Genomic DNA, 14947 nt, shown 5'->3' with positions numbered 1-14947 from the left:
CCCCTACTCGGTATCTCCTCCTTTTAAGACAAAGTGTGGGGATATCCAAATCCACTAAAAAGCCCCTTTTCTCCTATATTCACCTCTCACTTCCTCAGTGACTATCCACCGAGAGAACACCAGAGCTCCGACACAGGCAGTCACAGCCACCCCTTCTTATATACTGGTTAAGCTACCATAACCATCCTTCAAAAGAAAAGCAGAGGAAAATAAGCATTCAAACCAAATAGGGGTGCACCGATACCAATAGAGATTTTTAAGGCCTCCTCCTCCTCCTCCTCCTCTTTGCTGACGACTGTGTTTTATATGCATGCTCACAGGCTGACATGCAATGGTCCCTGGACCTATTCTCAGTCTGTGACAACTCTGGGCTCACTACCAACACAAAGATGACCAAATTGATGTTTCAACCTGCGCCTGGCACAACACCCCAGGAACCACATGTCTGTTAAAGGCCAACAACTGTCGATGGTCAACAAGTTTGCCTATCTAGGTAGCACGCTCTCCCATGCTGTCCACACTGATGACAAAGTCAACGTGAGGTTAGCAAAAGCCCGCATGGCCTTCAGCAGACTCCGTAATTCGGTCTGGGACCGCAGAGACATTGGAAAGTCGACAAAACTGAAGGTTTACAAAGCCATCATTCTCCTGACCCTCCTTTATGCCTGCGAAACCTGGACTGTCTACCTGAGTCATGCAAAGAAACTAAACCACTGCCACCTGTGCTGCCTGCAAAAGATATTAAAGATCAAGTGGCAGGACAAAATTCCAGACACTGAGGGGTTCAGAAGATCAGCTTTCCCCATTATCCACACCCTACTGAAACTGGTGCAGCTAAGATTGGCCAGCCACCTTTCAAGAATGCCTGACACTTGCCTGCCGAAGAAAATTTTCCACGAACTGTAAAATGGAGTATGCTTTTGCAGTGCACCAAAGAAGGGGTACAAGGACACCCTAAAGATGTCCCTAAAGAGTTTTGGCATTGACCCAGAGTCGTGGGAGCAAATCACTCGTGGCTGTCCATCCTGGAGATCATCAGTCCAGAGCAGAGCTCTGGCCTTCAAGCAGCCAGAAAAACAAGGACCAGTCATGTCCAGTCCTCACTGCTCTCCTGCCCCTGCTGCAGCAGATTGTTCAGGGCACAGATAGGGCTTATAATTCACCAGCATACCTACGCAACCTAGCCTCCACCCCCTTCCTGTCTTTCCTGTCTCTTCTTTCACCTATATCCTGTCTTTCTCCCTTTTTCTTTCCCGCTTCCTTTCTCTCTTCTTCCTGCCCCCACCTGCCACTGGATGTACTCATCTACACTTCCAAGGACGAACGCTACAAGGAGTCATATCAGCCAATATGATCCAGTTTCCGATACCAGCCTAGAAGCTTGAACAGCAGTGTCCAGCTGGTAAGTCTGGTGTGGTGGAAGGGGAGGAAGGAGGGAAGGGGTGGGGGGGATGTAGATCAAGGCCCCTGCGGTGAGGGAGGAGTGGGGCTGGGGCAGAGGCTGGGGCTGGGGTAAGCACTGCCCACACAGGGCAGGTGCAGGACAGAGCCACGGCTCATCTGGGGGGCCCAGGGAAAGGGTGTGGGGACAGCTCCTGCCACTGTGTGCCACTCGTGCAGCGACTACCACCACTGCTCCCACCACTCATCTGGGAGGGAAGGTGGGGGAGGCATGTGCCCCTGGATCTGCACGGGACAGGGCAGACTGGGACCAGGGTTACGCCAAGTTCTTTCCAGCTGGGGGGGGGGGAGCTGCACCAGGCTACACTCAGGGCAGGTGACGGTGATGTAGAGAGGGGGGGTGGAGGGGGCTACAGTGAATTTTGGGGTAGCTCCAGCCCCCCCCCTCCACAGCCTCTTCCCAGCACTGCTGCTGCCCAACCCAAATGTAGTCTGGTCCAGCCCCTGCTGGGAAGAGCCCACCCTGTCCAGATTCGGGGGCACACCCCATCCCATGCCCTCCCAGAGAAGCAGTGGAAGCAGTGGTGGAAACCACCAGACTGGGCGAGCAGCTCCCAGATGAGCGGTGCACAGCAACAGTAGCTGCCCCTCCCCTGAACACCCCCAAACAAGCCATGACTCCATCCCATGCCCACCCCACCCCAGCTGGGCAGCGCTTGCCCCAGCCTCTGCCCCACTCCTCCCTCACTGCAGATGCCTTGATCTGCTCCTTGCCACCCCCTTTCCCTCTCCCCCCCTCTCTTCCAGACTTAACAGCTGGACACTGCTCTTCAGGCTGCTGGGCTGTGCTCCTCACCGCCTACGTGCCGCACTGTGGCTGCATGCACGCATGGACCATTTATTGGCCATATCAAGCCAAGTTCCGATACAAACCATTTTCTTTATATCGGTGCCGATCCAATATCGGACGGATGTATTGGTACACCTCCAAAACCAAATGGTGTCACAGAAAAGACCATAACAGTAGCAGAATCAATCATGCTAGATTTCAGCATGTTACTTGCTTATCAGGGTTATCAAACCAAAATGATGTCTATATAGCTGTTTGAAATATGCAATTCTTTTAGCTGGATAATTAAAGACAATGAAAGGTTTACGTAAGGAAAAGTGACTATTAAGCCAGCTAAGCCAGTAAAAGTAGATGTGCAGGGTCAAATCTCTCCTTGGACAAAGTGATACAAATCTGTGTGTCACTTTACATCAGGAAGAAACTTTGTTTCTGGTAAATGTTGTGGGCAATCTAATCAATGAGAAATATGTAATAGGCCATTCTGGTCAATACATTAGTTGGCCTTCAAATGTTTTTTATAACAACAGAAAATGGCTAACTGTGCCAGGAAGCAAGAAACAATTAATCTGTCATCTAAACAGAATATTTTGTGTTTAATAATGCAGAAAAACAATTCTGTGTTTGGTTTATTAATGGTGACTTGTACATGACCTTAAAATGTTGCTGCTTCACAGAATTCTCTCAATATATTAAAATTTATATTAGAAGCATTTTCTTGATATAAATGCATTTTACACACACCCCACTGTGTTAAAAGATGATGACACTCTTTAATTTCATGATGATATGCTATTTTTTTCCACAGAACCCCTGTCAGTCTGTGTACAGGAGAGGCAGTACTAAAATAGTGAAAAGCTATTCAATATTTTCTTTTATCCTCACTGTTCAATATGTAGCCTCAGGCTTTATTTACTGCACACTAGTCAAATACTGTTCTGAAAAGAAAATAATCAATTTCCTCAAGAGTTTTTCTGTGGCATTCATCACGCTAGAATGAGTGTTTATACACATGCTCCAGGAGTTGGGGATGGGATGCTTTAGTCCAACAAGTTTTAATTAAAGCGCCACAGCCACCATTTTTCAGTACGGGGACACTGATGCACGTGACACTGGAGTCTGTTGGAGCACGGTAGTTACCATGCTCCAGCAGACTCTATTAATCAAGTCTGCTCTGATGCATTGTAATTACAGTGCATCGGAGCAGCCTCCCTGAGTGTTTCACAGATATTAATGCATGCATCTTCCTATAAAGTATATGAGGGATGAAGGGTATTATTGTTATTTTTCAGGTAGCGAGCTAAAGCACAAAGCTATTCAAGTCAAAGGCATCTTTGAGATGCTAAGGACCTGATTCTCTGGAACATTTTGCTTTATACAGTACTTCCTATATTCAAGTGCAACTCCCATGGATTCAGCTGTGGTTGAAATTGCTCAGTAAATTCAGCAAATCATGCCCTGGTTCCATGTTCCTTTCCTTGAGCTAGTCTCTGCTGTTGGCATAGCTATGACACACCACAGGTTTTGCCAGCAGAGTTGTCAGCTAGGAAATGAGATCCTTTCACAACCATAGCAGATGTGGCTATGCAGGCAAATCTTTGCAGTACAGACCTGGCCCTAGCCCATGGGTGACCAACCTTCAGCTCTGGAGCCACATGCAGCTCTTCAGAAATCAATATGCATCTCCTTGAATCTTTGCACAAGCACACAGTAACCAGCTTCAATAGCTGTTGTGTCACATCATGTGCTTGTGCAACGAGTGCCAGCCTGTCCTTCCCATGAGCGACCTGTCACCGTACCCAAACATTGCAACTCTACCTCCTACACCTTACAGACTACATTTTCATACCTAGATTCTGCAGTCCCTGCCTCATTAAACCAAAATGACATCTCAGGCATCTCATTACAATCTGTCAACCAACACCACTTAACAGCTTACAAGTTGTTCAGACTGAACGCTTTTTACAAATACATTTCTAACCATTTATCTTATAACATACACAGCTGGGGATGACCTACACTTAAATTTTCTTAGCACAATTTATGCCACTTGAACTGCTGGAAATCAGAGCTGTAGAGGAACTGGAAAAATTATTATTTGTTTCTAAACACTTATCACAGGAAGAAAGGCTTCAAATCACCACAATCTTAATAACTACTGTCAGCAGTCTCCAACTATTAGCAGCTGTCAGCAAATTGGTTTTATGTAGATAGCACCTCAACTTCAGTCCCACTACAAAGATTTCACTGCACAAAATCTCCTTTAACGAAGCTTTCAAGTGAAAGAAATCACTGTTGTATGCAAGTAAACTAGAGGTAAAAAGTGAGGTACGGGAATTCTTCTCTAACTTTAAAATACAATAGCTTTGGTCTTTGCTCCATGCCCCCTCTCCCCCCCCCCCAAGATTACTGTATTTTCCCTCACAGCATGCCCCTTGTTTTTGAAAAGCACTCATGCCCCAGCCAGCCCCTCTGCCACACAATGCCCCAACCTGGAGGCCAGCGCTCACCCCCACAAGCCAGCTCCCAGCTTGGAACTGCTCTACCCTGGCTGAAACAACTGCAGTCCTGGACATACGTGAAGACTGTCACAGAGTTTATCGAGGTGCACTAATTGTATGTGTAGAGGTATCCTCCTTGTAGTAACTGAGTAGTAGCAGCTAAGAAGCCACATCAGCTCACTGTTCTGCTGCCTGTGCATCATGTGCAGATTTTGCTTTTATCCAATGGCTAAGCACTGACAGTCAAAAAGCCCAAGGTGGAATCAATTCAATCTTTGCTGGTTAATCTAAGCTGTGCAGACTGAACCAATAAGTAAATGAACAGACATTCACTTGTGATTCCAGAAATACTGCCACATGCCTGGAGTGGCCCAAACCACAATCTGGGGGGTGCTAGAGCATGCCTCCCTGTCCAGCTGGAGCAGACAGCTTGAGCCAAGGCTAGCCCACCCACCCTGAAATCAAGGATTTGCAAAGTGGGTGCAAAGCATCCTGGAATGCTGGAGGACAGTGAGCATTAACTTCAATCTGGAGGGCAGCTGGGACAGAAGTTAAATAAACTTGGATAGATGTAGTATCCAACTTAATTGATTTAGGTTAAATCAGTTTATCTTAAACTGGTTTTTGCCATTTTGAAAGCAGTTTATGTGCACTGAACTTCTGTTGTGTTACAGATGTGAACAGGTTTCTGATCAGTTTGTGTGCAATATCCATAGATTGTCACCCTAGTAAGGGTAACAATTTTTAACATTTCTCACATATAACGCACGCTGCAATTTCCAAAGCTGGTTTGTGGGCAAAAAAGGTGTGTGTAGTATGCAAAAAGATATGTTATTGTTCTGTCTTGCACAACAGTAGTGTATGGTAAAGAACAATTATCTCTATAATTTGTTGTACTGAAATTTTCTAATTGAAATGTATAAGTAAAAAATGCAAATGCTGAAGGACTTGTACAAACACTTTTTCAATCCCACAAAAGATTTTTCATACTTCAAACATTTAAACTACTGGGCTTGTTTTTTGCAAGGTAAGTCTGTGCCATTCTGTTTAGCTGCATACTACAAGTCCAGATTTAGAAAACATTGATAGTATTCACCGTGGGTAGGCAGCATGGACCTTCACACAAAAATTAGACATCTATCTCTTCAGCTGGAGGAGAAAATCTTAGTTCTTGGTGGTGTGGCCGCTAGGGGGGAGGTGGATACATTCAGCCAGCACATTACAGATAACTCTCTAAACCTACTCATTGACCCCCAAAAACAAGTCAAACTTCATTAGGCATTTTAGTAGGGTTCAGTGATATTGTCTCATTGTTTCCTTGAGGCCCCCCATCTATTTTTATCAGTGGATATTCTCATTTTCAATGTTGAATAGGAAGAATCTTTTTTTAAAAATTTTCTGTGTTTGCACAGAACCTAAAACATGGTCTTGGGTGCTTGCTAGTACTACAATATTGACAACCCCAACCTTTCAGGTAGTCCAATGAAATATATCACCCACAAAAATCCCTGCCTCTTGCATACTTCCTGGACCATCATGGATATAGTGTCACTCTAACACTACCATAATGCTTCAGAATGCCAAGCGTTTTAGGAAACCTGGTCCTCTGTCTGACACAATTACCACCACTAAGAAGCACAAGGAGTTGGCCCTTTCCAAAATGCCAGTTTCTTATTATTACTGAAAGCTGATTCACTGTTTGATTTTTGTAAATCTTGTAACTTAGAGGCATCTATTAATTTAAGACCCCTTATAACAGTTAACAGCAACAAATACAAATAAGAAAAATCTCCAGTTTGGGAACAAAAAAAAGATTTCTCTGGGTACCTAGAGCTCCCAAACGTAGGCCCAGATGGTAAACTAGATGGAGCAGACTCCAGAAGCATAAGCATTTCTGTGAGATGCAAGGTGGAAAGTTTAAACTTTAGACTTGTTGAGAGATGACAGAGACTTGCACAAAGGAAGCTGTTGGTAGTGGGCAACAAGTTTTAATGGTCCTACAAACCTCAAAAATAACATTCTACGGCATCATCCATCATACCTCAAGCATCTGTCTTTACATATGCTGTACCTTAGCCACCGGCTATATTTATATATCATATTTATCCAAATCCAAGATGACTTTGAACTTAAGATGATCCTAATAAGATTCTATACATAGAAAATTATAAACCTTCTAAGTATTGGAGGGTTGTCTTAAATTTGTCCCCCTCACCGCTGTGATGGGGAAAACAAATCTCTGCACCTTGCCCCCTATTTAACTCCCACAGGTACCTGCTCCTCCTCCAATGCCTTCTATCTGCCCCTCTCCCCCTGACTGCTTACCCTATGCAGCAGGTTTGGCTCTGGCCCCGGCCCCGGCAAGCACCTGTTCTGTCCCCAGTCCTGCAGAACTCCTATAACAAGATTCATAGATTGTAAGGGGCCGGAAGGGACCTCAGAAAATCATCAGGTCTAGGCCCCTGCACCAAGCAGGAAAGACAACTAGGGGTCAGGTGACCCAACAAGGTGACTGTCCAGCTTCCTCTTGAAGATTTCCACGGAACATGATTCCACCACCTCTGTAAGGAGCTTATTCCCCAGTCTGGACACCCTGACTGTGAAGAAGTTTTTCCTACATTTAAGCCTGAAATGGTCTTCCAGAAGTTTGTGGTCATTACTCCCCATTTTCCCTAAGGGTGTCCTGCTGAACAGCTGTTCACCGAGACCTTGATGTACTCCCCTGATGTAGTGGTAAGCCACTACCAAGTCCTCTTTCAGCCTTCTCTTTTTTAGGCTGAAAGGACCCAAGTCCCTCAGCCTTTCCTCATATGATTTGCCTTGCAAGTCACTAATCATACAGGTGGCTCTTCTCTGGACTCTCTCAAGCCTGTCCACATTCTTGTTAAAGTGCAGTGCCCAGAACTGGATGCAGTACTCCAGCTGTGGTCTCACCGGTGCTGAGTAGAGCATAAGAATCATCTCCTTGGTTTTTCTTGAGATGCATTGGTTGATACATGCCACAGTATTGTTTGCCCTACTGGTAGCATCACACTGACAGCTTATGTTCATATTATGGTCTATTATTACCCCCAGGTCCCTTTCAGTCATGGTGCTTGTCAGTTTGGTGCCACCGAGCCTGTAAGTATGCTGGGGATTGTTCATGCCCAGATGAAGCACTTTACACTTCTCAGTGTCAAACTTCATCTGGTGCCAATCTGCCCAACTTGCCAGCCTGTCTAGGTCTGCCTATATCTGCAGCCCATCTTCAAGCACGGCCACACTCCCCCATAATTTGGTGTCGTCCGCAAACTTGGCCAGTAAGCTCTTCACCTCCACATCCAAATCATTGATAAAAGATGTTGAAAAGCACTGGACCAAGCACCGACCTGAGGGACACCACTGGTCACTTCTTGCCAGGATGACACAGATCCATTCATTAGGACTCTCTGGGTCCTATCCCACAGCTAGCTTCCTACCCACCTAATTTTCAAGCAGTTAAGCTCACATTCCTCCAATTTTCCCATGAGGTGACCAGTGAAAGGATGTGACAGACCTTACTTTAGGCAACGAGACACACAGAATCTAGCACTGGAAAAAGAAGGGGCCTTTAGCTCATATAACACCGAGATGTAACCTGAATACAGTCCCATAACCAATATACCAACCAACCAAGATGCTGAAGTGGTTTGTCTTGGTATCAGAATCACCTGGTGGGGAACACAAATTGAGGATTTGCCAATTAATTCAAAGAATAAGGGGAGGGGAGATTAAACAAACTGTGTCCGCATATTTACTTTGTCCAGGTCAGCTGCATCTCCTGAAGCTCCATCTGATAATCACCCGACAGCAGCTCTGTTTGAATCCTTCGCAGGAGTAGGGCCCTCCAACAAGGCAGGCTGCCACCTGAAGGGCTAATTAGGTATTCAGTGGGAGACCAGGGGACCTCTACAAATGATTGCCTAGTAGTCAGAGAAGAGACACCACTGTGGATGCACAGTTCAATAGTGGTACTGGTAATCCAGGTGACAAAATTATATTATTATTTATATAGAAGCTTTCTGATTTTGTTATCAGCTATTTGTCTGGGGCCTCAAGAATAAAGATGGGGGGGAAACTGCCTGTCAAAGTTCAGTGTTTTTGGTTTTTTTGTTTTATGGGGGTTTGCTTTGTGGGGGAAGAAGGGAGCAGGAGGGGTTGTTTGGTTGGTTTGTTATTGGACCAGCTGGTCTCTGACACTACTTTATGCCAACTTTATTAGAGCAAGGCAAAGGGAGAGAATGCACAAAGATGAGCTAATAACATAGTAGCTGTTGTGTACGTGGATTGCTGCCTTCTGGCAGATGGGATGTCTGATCCATTTTATCTAGCATTTGCATCTGGATTCAAAAGCTTTTAATACTTCTAACAGAGGCCCTTTTGTTCCTGGCTGATGAATTTGGAGCAAAGTTGGCTCCAAGTTCTATTCTCATACCTCAGGTGCAAGATTTTGCTGAAGCAGGGGTTTCTTTGGACAAAACACCAAACATTTATACACGTACTCTGGGAGTGGGTGGGGGAAGGGGATGCTTTTAAACTAAAGCGGCTCCAGGAGCTCCTTGAATTAAAGTGCCTAAAGCATCACATGCCTCAGCATCCCTGCACCGAAAAACAGCAGCAGGGGTGCTTTAACTAAAGCTCATTGAACAAGCTTTAGTTGAAGCACCCCTGCCGCCATTTCTCAGCATGGGAATGCTGACGCACGTGACTCTGGAGCCTGCTGGAGCGCGGTAATTACCACACTCCAGCAGGCTCGATTAATTGAGTCAGCTCCAACACGCTGTAATTACAGCACATCCAAGCAGCCTCCCTGCACATGTACAGGTGCCCCTAAGTTATCAAACCTTAGGTTGTTACCAGGGGACAATACATGCAAACTGCCTTGCTACTTAAAAGAGGATCTCCATCTGAATGAAACCAAAAACACCAACAGAATCAGTAGTCTGAATGAGATTTTATCAACCCTGTCAGCACTGAAGTTTACTTTCTCCCCTCAATCTCAGCAACTTAAATGAAGATTCATTTCTGGAAAAAAAAATACATATCCTCCTCCCATTTTGAAAAAAAAACCTGATCAAACAAACCACAGTCCATGAATCTGGATGGGAAACCAGTGTCTGTATGAAATGGGGAAAACAGACAACTAACTAAATGCAAAGAGATGTTAAATCAACAAGTGCTGGCCTATAACTCTGGTGCCTAGACAACACAGAACTATAATTAATAATCATAACCCAAAAAGAGTTTTACAAATGTAGTTGCCTATTCTGCCCCTCTGTCTAGAAACCAAATATAGAGGAATTTTGTTGTTGTTGTTGTTGTTGTTGTTGTAGAAATATGAAGTATGGAGGGTCCCAATTTTTTAACTTAAAAGAATCTGTTCTCCTGTTCATCTTTCAAATGAGCCAGCCAAGATTCTGTTCATGTAGAAGAAAATTAAAACTATCAAGATCATTTAAATATGTTTTCTACATTCCAGTATCTCACTCTTCTGAACGTTATACCCACTGTATCTACCAGCTGACACTGGATGACTGATACATTTAATACTGATACATTCAAATTTGGTCCTTGGGCCGGTGCTGTTCAACATCTTCATTAGCGACCTGGACAAGGGGGTGGAGAGCACCCTGTTCAAGTTCGCTGATGACACCAAGATGTGGGGTAAAGTGAATACACCGGCAGGCAGGGACCGCATCCAGGCAGACCTGGAGAGGTTGGAGAGGTGGGTGGATCTGAACAGGATGCGGTTCAACAAGGACAAGGGCAGGGTGCTGCACCTGGGGATAGGGAACCAGCATTATGGCTATGGGTTAGGGGCTGACCTTCTCAGCAGCACAGAGGCAGAGAGGGATCTTGGAGTCAGGATTGACTCCAGGATGAATACGAGTTGCCAATGCGACGAAGCAACAGGCAGAGCCAGCCGCACCCTGTCCTGCATTAACAGGGGCATCACTAACAGGTCCAGAGAGGTCTTGCTCCCCCTCTATGCGGCGCTGGTCAGGCCGCAGCTGGAGTACTGTGTCCAGTTCTGGGCGCCACACTTCAAGAAGGACATGGGGAACCTAGAGAGGGTCCAGAGGAGGCCACTCGTATGGTTGAGGGCCTCTGTGGCCAGCCCTTTGAGGAGAGGCTGAGGGACCTGAATTTCTTCAGTCTCTGCAAGAGGAGACCGAGGGAGGATCTTATGGCTGCCTACAACCTTATCAGGGGCCACCAACAAGGACTCAGGGAAAGTTTGTTCACCAGGGCCCCCTTGGAGTCACCAGGAACAATGGCCACAAGCTGAGGGAGGATAGGTTTAGGCTAGATATTAGGAAGAACTACTTCACGGTAAGGGTGGCCAGAGCCTGGAATAGGCTGCCCAGAGAGGTGGTGCTCTCACCTTCCCTGGAAATCTTCAAGAGGAGACTGGATAGGCACCTGGCTGGGGTCTTATGACCCCTGCCACCCCCAGTGCTCCTTCCTGCCCATGGCAGGGGGTCGGACTAGATGATCTGTCTAGGTCCCTCCCGACTCATTGATTCTATGATACATTATCACTCACTCCAGTATTTCATTACCCTTCTGGCAAACCAAGCTCACAAAACAGCAAGATAAAAGCATTCAACTCGGACACAGTGGAGAGTTTCTCCCATCATTCTTAACCAGTACATCCATCAGCTTTTGTTGTCATTTTAACTCCTTAATAAAATGTGACCTCAAAAATATCACCATCTTTTCCTTCAGTTTTGTCCTGGCTAAATCTTGAATGAGAAGAATTTACTTGTTTTTTGACATCATTCTTAATACATACAGCTCTGCTACTTTTTTGTTTTGAGGCAGTTCCTTCTCAATCATTATCACCTATGCCCTTCCTCAACAGTAAGAGAGAAATCCCTTGAATTCTGGAAGTGAGTTCTACTTGCTTTGAATTTTGGAATTAATACTTTTGTACGAGGACAACTACTGATATGAGGTATCTACACGTATTTTTAATGTGAACACTCAAAATACCAACTCAGAATTATGTTAACATGTCAACAGCACAATTCTATGGGACATTTTGAATTTAATTGTTTACACACTGGCATAAAAGGAAGTGAATAATCAAATTGTTAAAATAAAATTACTAAGACCTATGAAAGCTGTATGGCAACGATTTCAGCAAGATAGCAGCACACACTAATGAGAAACTTTCTAAATGTTTTGGATATCATGAACAAATCAACTTACTCCCCAGGCAGAGATTGCTTCTTAGTATACAGAAAAACTATAAACTCTCCACTAATATTTGGTATGCATCATTGCCCTAGGCTGATTTTATTGGTGCATACCCTTAAATGTATACAGCATAATGGGATAGTTTACAAAAAAAAGGGTTAGTCCAGCCATTTAGATGTTCATAGGGAAAGAAGCATGTATCACCATAACCAAGATATTAATTAAATTTTTTTTTATTATGATGGTGGTTTCCTTGCAGACTGACATTTCAGTCTTGGGGAAAGACAGGGAGTGAAGCGTACTGAACTACAATGACATTTTTAATTCCGGAAATGAAAAGACTGCCAACCAGTTTTTCAACGTGCTTTATAAATTGCTATTCAGTCACAAAAGTCACTTAACAAAGGCTGTACTCTTGCAATTCACAATGAAGGGGTAGACTAGTGTGAATCATGTAGAGTTCTGCGTAGGCCAAAACTTCTACTCATATGTTCCAAAGAGCAAGACAAACCCTACTGCAATTTCTCAAGTGTGCAAAGATTATTTGAGATCTTTTGATTATAATAGTCCACAATAATATTACAAAACGTTAGAAATAGGCATATGAATTCTCACACAACATCCGCTCACTAATAGCATAATTCCATCTCTATGATTTGGCATAGAAATGACAATTTTAATTAATGAGTTTATTTATAAAAAGGATCAGGTCTTACCCTGTCAGCCTCCATTACTTATGGACTAAGCAAGATGGGTGCAGTGTTTTTTTCTACAGATGCATTGGCATAACATTTTATTTTTTTAGTCCCAATATCTCTTTGGTAGGTTTACAAAATCCTGTTGAAATGAATTCAACCATATCTTTGAACAGCCACTCAGCCAAGAAGTACATAATTTTTCCCTGTCATTTAATTAATATTAGTTAACTATTACTTTACTAAACTTCACTTCCCCTCCAGGTGGGAAAATTAATTGACAAAACTAAGTTAAACTAAAGCAATTGTTCAAATTTGTACTTAGCTGTGACCGTGACATCTCTCCCAACCATACCAGTTGTTCCAATAAGGTTAAGTACAGATAGCCAAAAAGCCCAACGTTGAATCAATTCAATCTTCGCAGGTTTGTCTAAGCTGTGTAGACTGAACCAATAAGTAAGTGAATACACACTTTTGATTCTGGAAATGCAGCCACATGTCTGCAGTGGCCCAGGCCAGACATCAGGGGGTGCTAGAGCATGCCTTCCTGTTGGCAGAAGCAAACAGCTTGAATTTGGAGGGGATCTGGGACAGAAGTTCAATAAACCAATTTAACCTAAATCAGTTAAATCTGAAAGAACAGCCATCCAGGTTTGTCTTAAACTGGTTTTGGCCATTTTGAAAGTGGTTTTATGTTGTGTTACAGATTTAAACTAGATCGCAATCACTTATTGGCAACACGTAGGAGGAGCACACAGGTGCATGTGCACCCCCGAGATTGGCCACTGTCAACATTGCTGGCAGTGTCTGTGGGTGATCGCCAATTGCCCCCACTCCCCCTCTGCTGACACTGCTGCAGCCGCCTGCAGGCAGTCCCTGCGTGGTCCGCTCTCACCACCGATGTCATCGCGGCTGCCTGCAGGTGATCCCCGCTCACTGCCACCACACCCCTGTCACTGACACTGCTGCTGCCACCTGTGGGCAGTCACTGTGCCCCCCAGCCTCAGGAGGCACAAGGTGTTCATGTAGTCTAATACTGGTTTATGTATAATTTCTAGTCCTAGGCTAAAAGATATTACCTTGCCTCACAAATATTGTAGCCATGATGTTCCAAGGATATGAGAAAAAAAAAACCCAATCCTAATAAAAAAATTAAAAAAAAGAGATGGTGAAATAAGGTATGGTATTGGTGTACTTTCTCTCTGAACCCAACTTCCTACTTGGTTACTAAACAGTGCTCCAGCAGCATTCCCTTCAGTTCCACAGTTTGGAGCCAAGCACACTTTGCTGTGTGTAACATGTAATACAAATACTGCTGAAAAAGATGCATGAAACTAGAATTTCCAAGTTATTTGATGAAAAAAAGCTTGTTTATTCAGCAAATACAATTAAGGCCTTAACCCAGAAGGCTTGGAAGTAACCAAAAGACCTGAGGGACAGCATTTTCTGCCTAAAAGCTTATTTAATCTCGCTCACAACCACATAGTTGATCCAATAAAAGATATTACCAAACAAACCTTGGTTCTGTTAGCCAAAGCACTCTGCTGAACCACAGTGATGCCAGTTCTTTGGTGGTGTTGGTGAGATGGTTTAATTCTGTTAATTGTTGGCACATTTCTAAAAGCTCCAATTCCTGAGACTAGCAACTGGGTGAGAATCTCAGGTAGGTTTTTCTTTTCTTTTAGCAAGTCATTAGCTTTCATAGTTGCATAAACCTTGAAAGTGTAAACCAGATGCACTTACAGGCTCAGAAACATGAAGGCCAATAAGATCCCACCTTCCCCCCCCCATACATTTTTTTTTAAACTCATTATTTTTTAAGCAGATACATGATTTTGAAGCCTCAGTAATGATTTACTCAGTATTTGGTGCTGGCAATACACTAGAAACTGTGTGAGAGCTGAAATAAGTTGCACTTTTCACATTATTGCAAACCCCACACTTGCAAAAATCATGATTTGCACCTCTTCATATTTTTACTTTGGCTTGAACCTAAATGACTGAGTGTGGTGGTAGTGAGGAGGTACATATCTTTAAACAACACATTTGGCGTTCAATTTTATTGTCTTTGACATTTTGGTAGGAAGACAGGGTTCACATTTTCAAGCTCCTCTCAGCAACTATGATTGCTAGAAACTTACTTTAAAAAAAATAAAATTGGAAGCTAAGGTTCTCACATGATATCAGGATTCCAGGAGCTGATAACACTTCTTGCTTGCTTTGATCTATAGAAACAAGAATGATAGAAGAATTCATTTTATTGGAGTAAAAAGTCATTCCCA

General features: G+C 43.9%; 1 protein-coding gene across 7 annotated transcripts in view; it reads right to left on the bottom strand.

Annotated features, from left to right (window-relative positions):
• Positions 1-14947, bottom strand: part of DIP2C (DIP2 acetate--CoA ligase C (putative)) — a 470493-nt gene that overhangs the window by 308021 nt on the left and 147525 nt on the right. For 3 of the 7 annotated variants that reach the window (XM_090047544.1, XM_090047545.1, XM_090047547.1), the window contains exon 2: positions 14843-14890. The exons of the other annotated variants lie outside the window; for them this stretch is intronic. In XM_090047544.1, the coding sequence (XP_089903670.1) occupies positions 14843-14890 (48 nt within the window). The remainder of the gene's footprint in view (positions 1-14842; positions 14891-14947) is intronic. 7 annotated transcript variants of the gene reach the window in all.

This window comes from Crocodylus siamensis, chromosome 5 (assembly GCF_052110815.1).
Source record: "Crocodylus siamensis isolate JL-2025a chromosome 5, ASM5211081v1, whole genome shotgun sequence".
NCBI classification, from domain to species: Eukaryota; Metazoa; Chordata; order Crocodylia; family Crocodylidae; genus Crocodylus; species Crocodylus siamensis.
The sequence above is the reverse complement of the archived record's forward strand: the minus strand, read 5'-3'. Positions and strand labels throughout refer to the sequence as shown.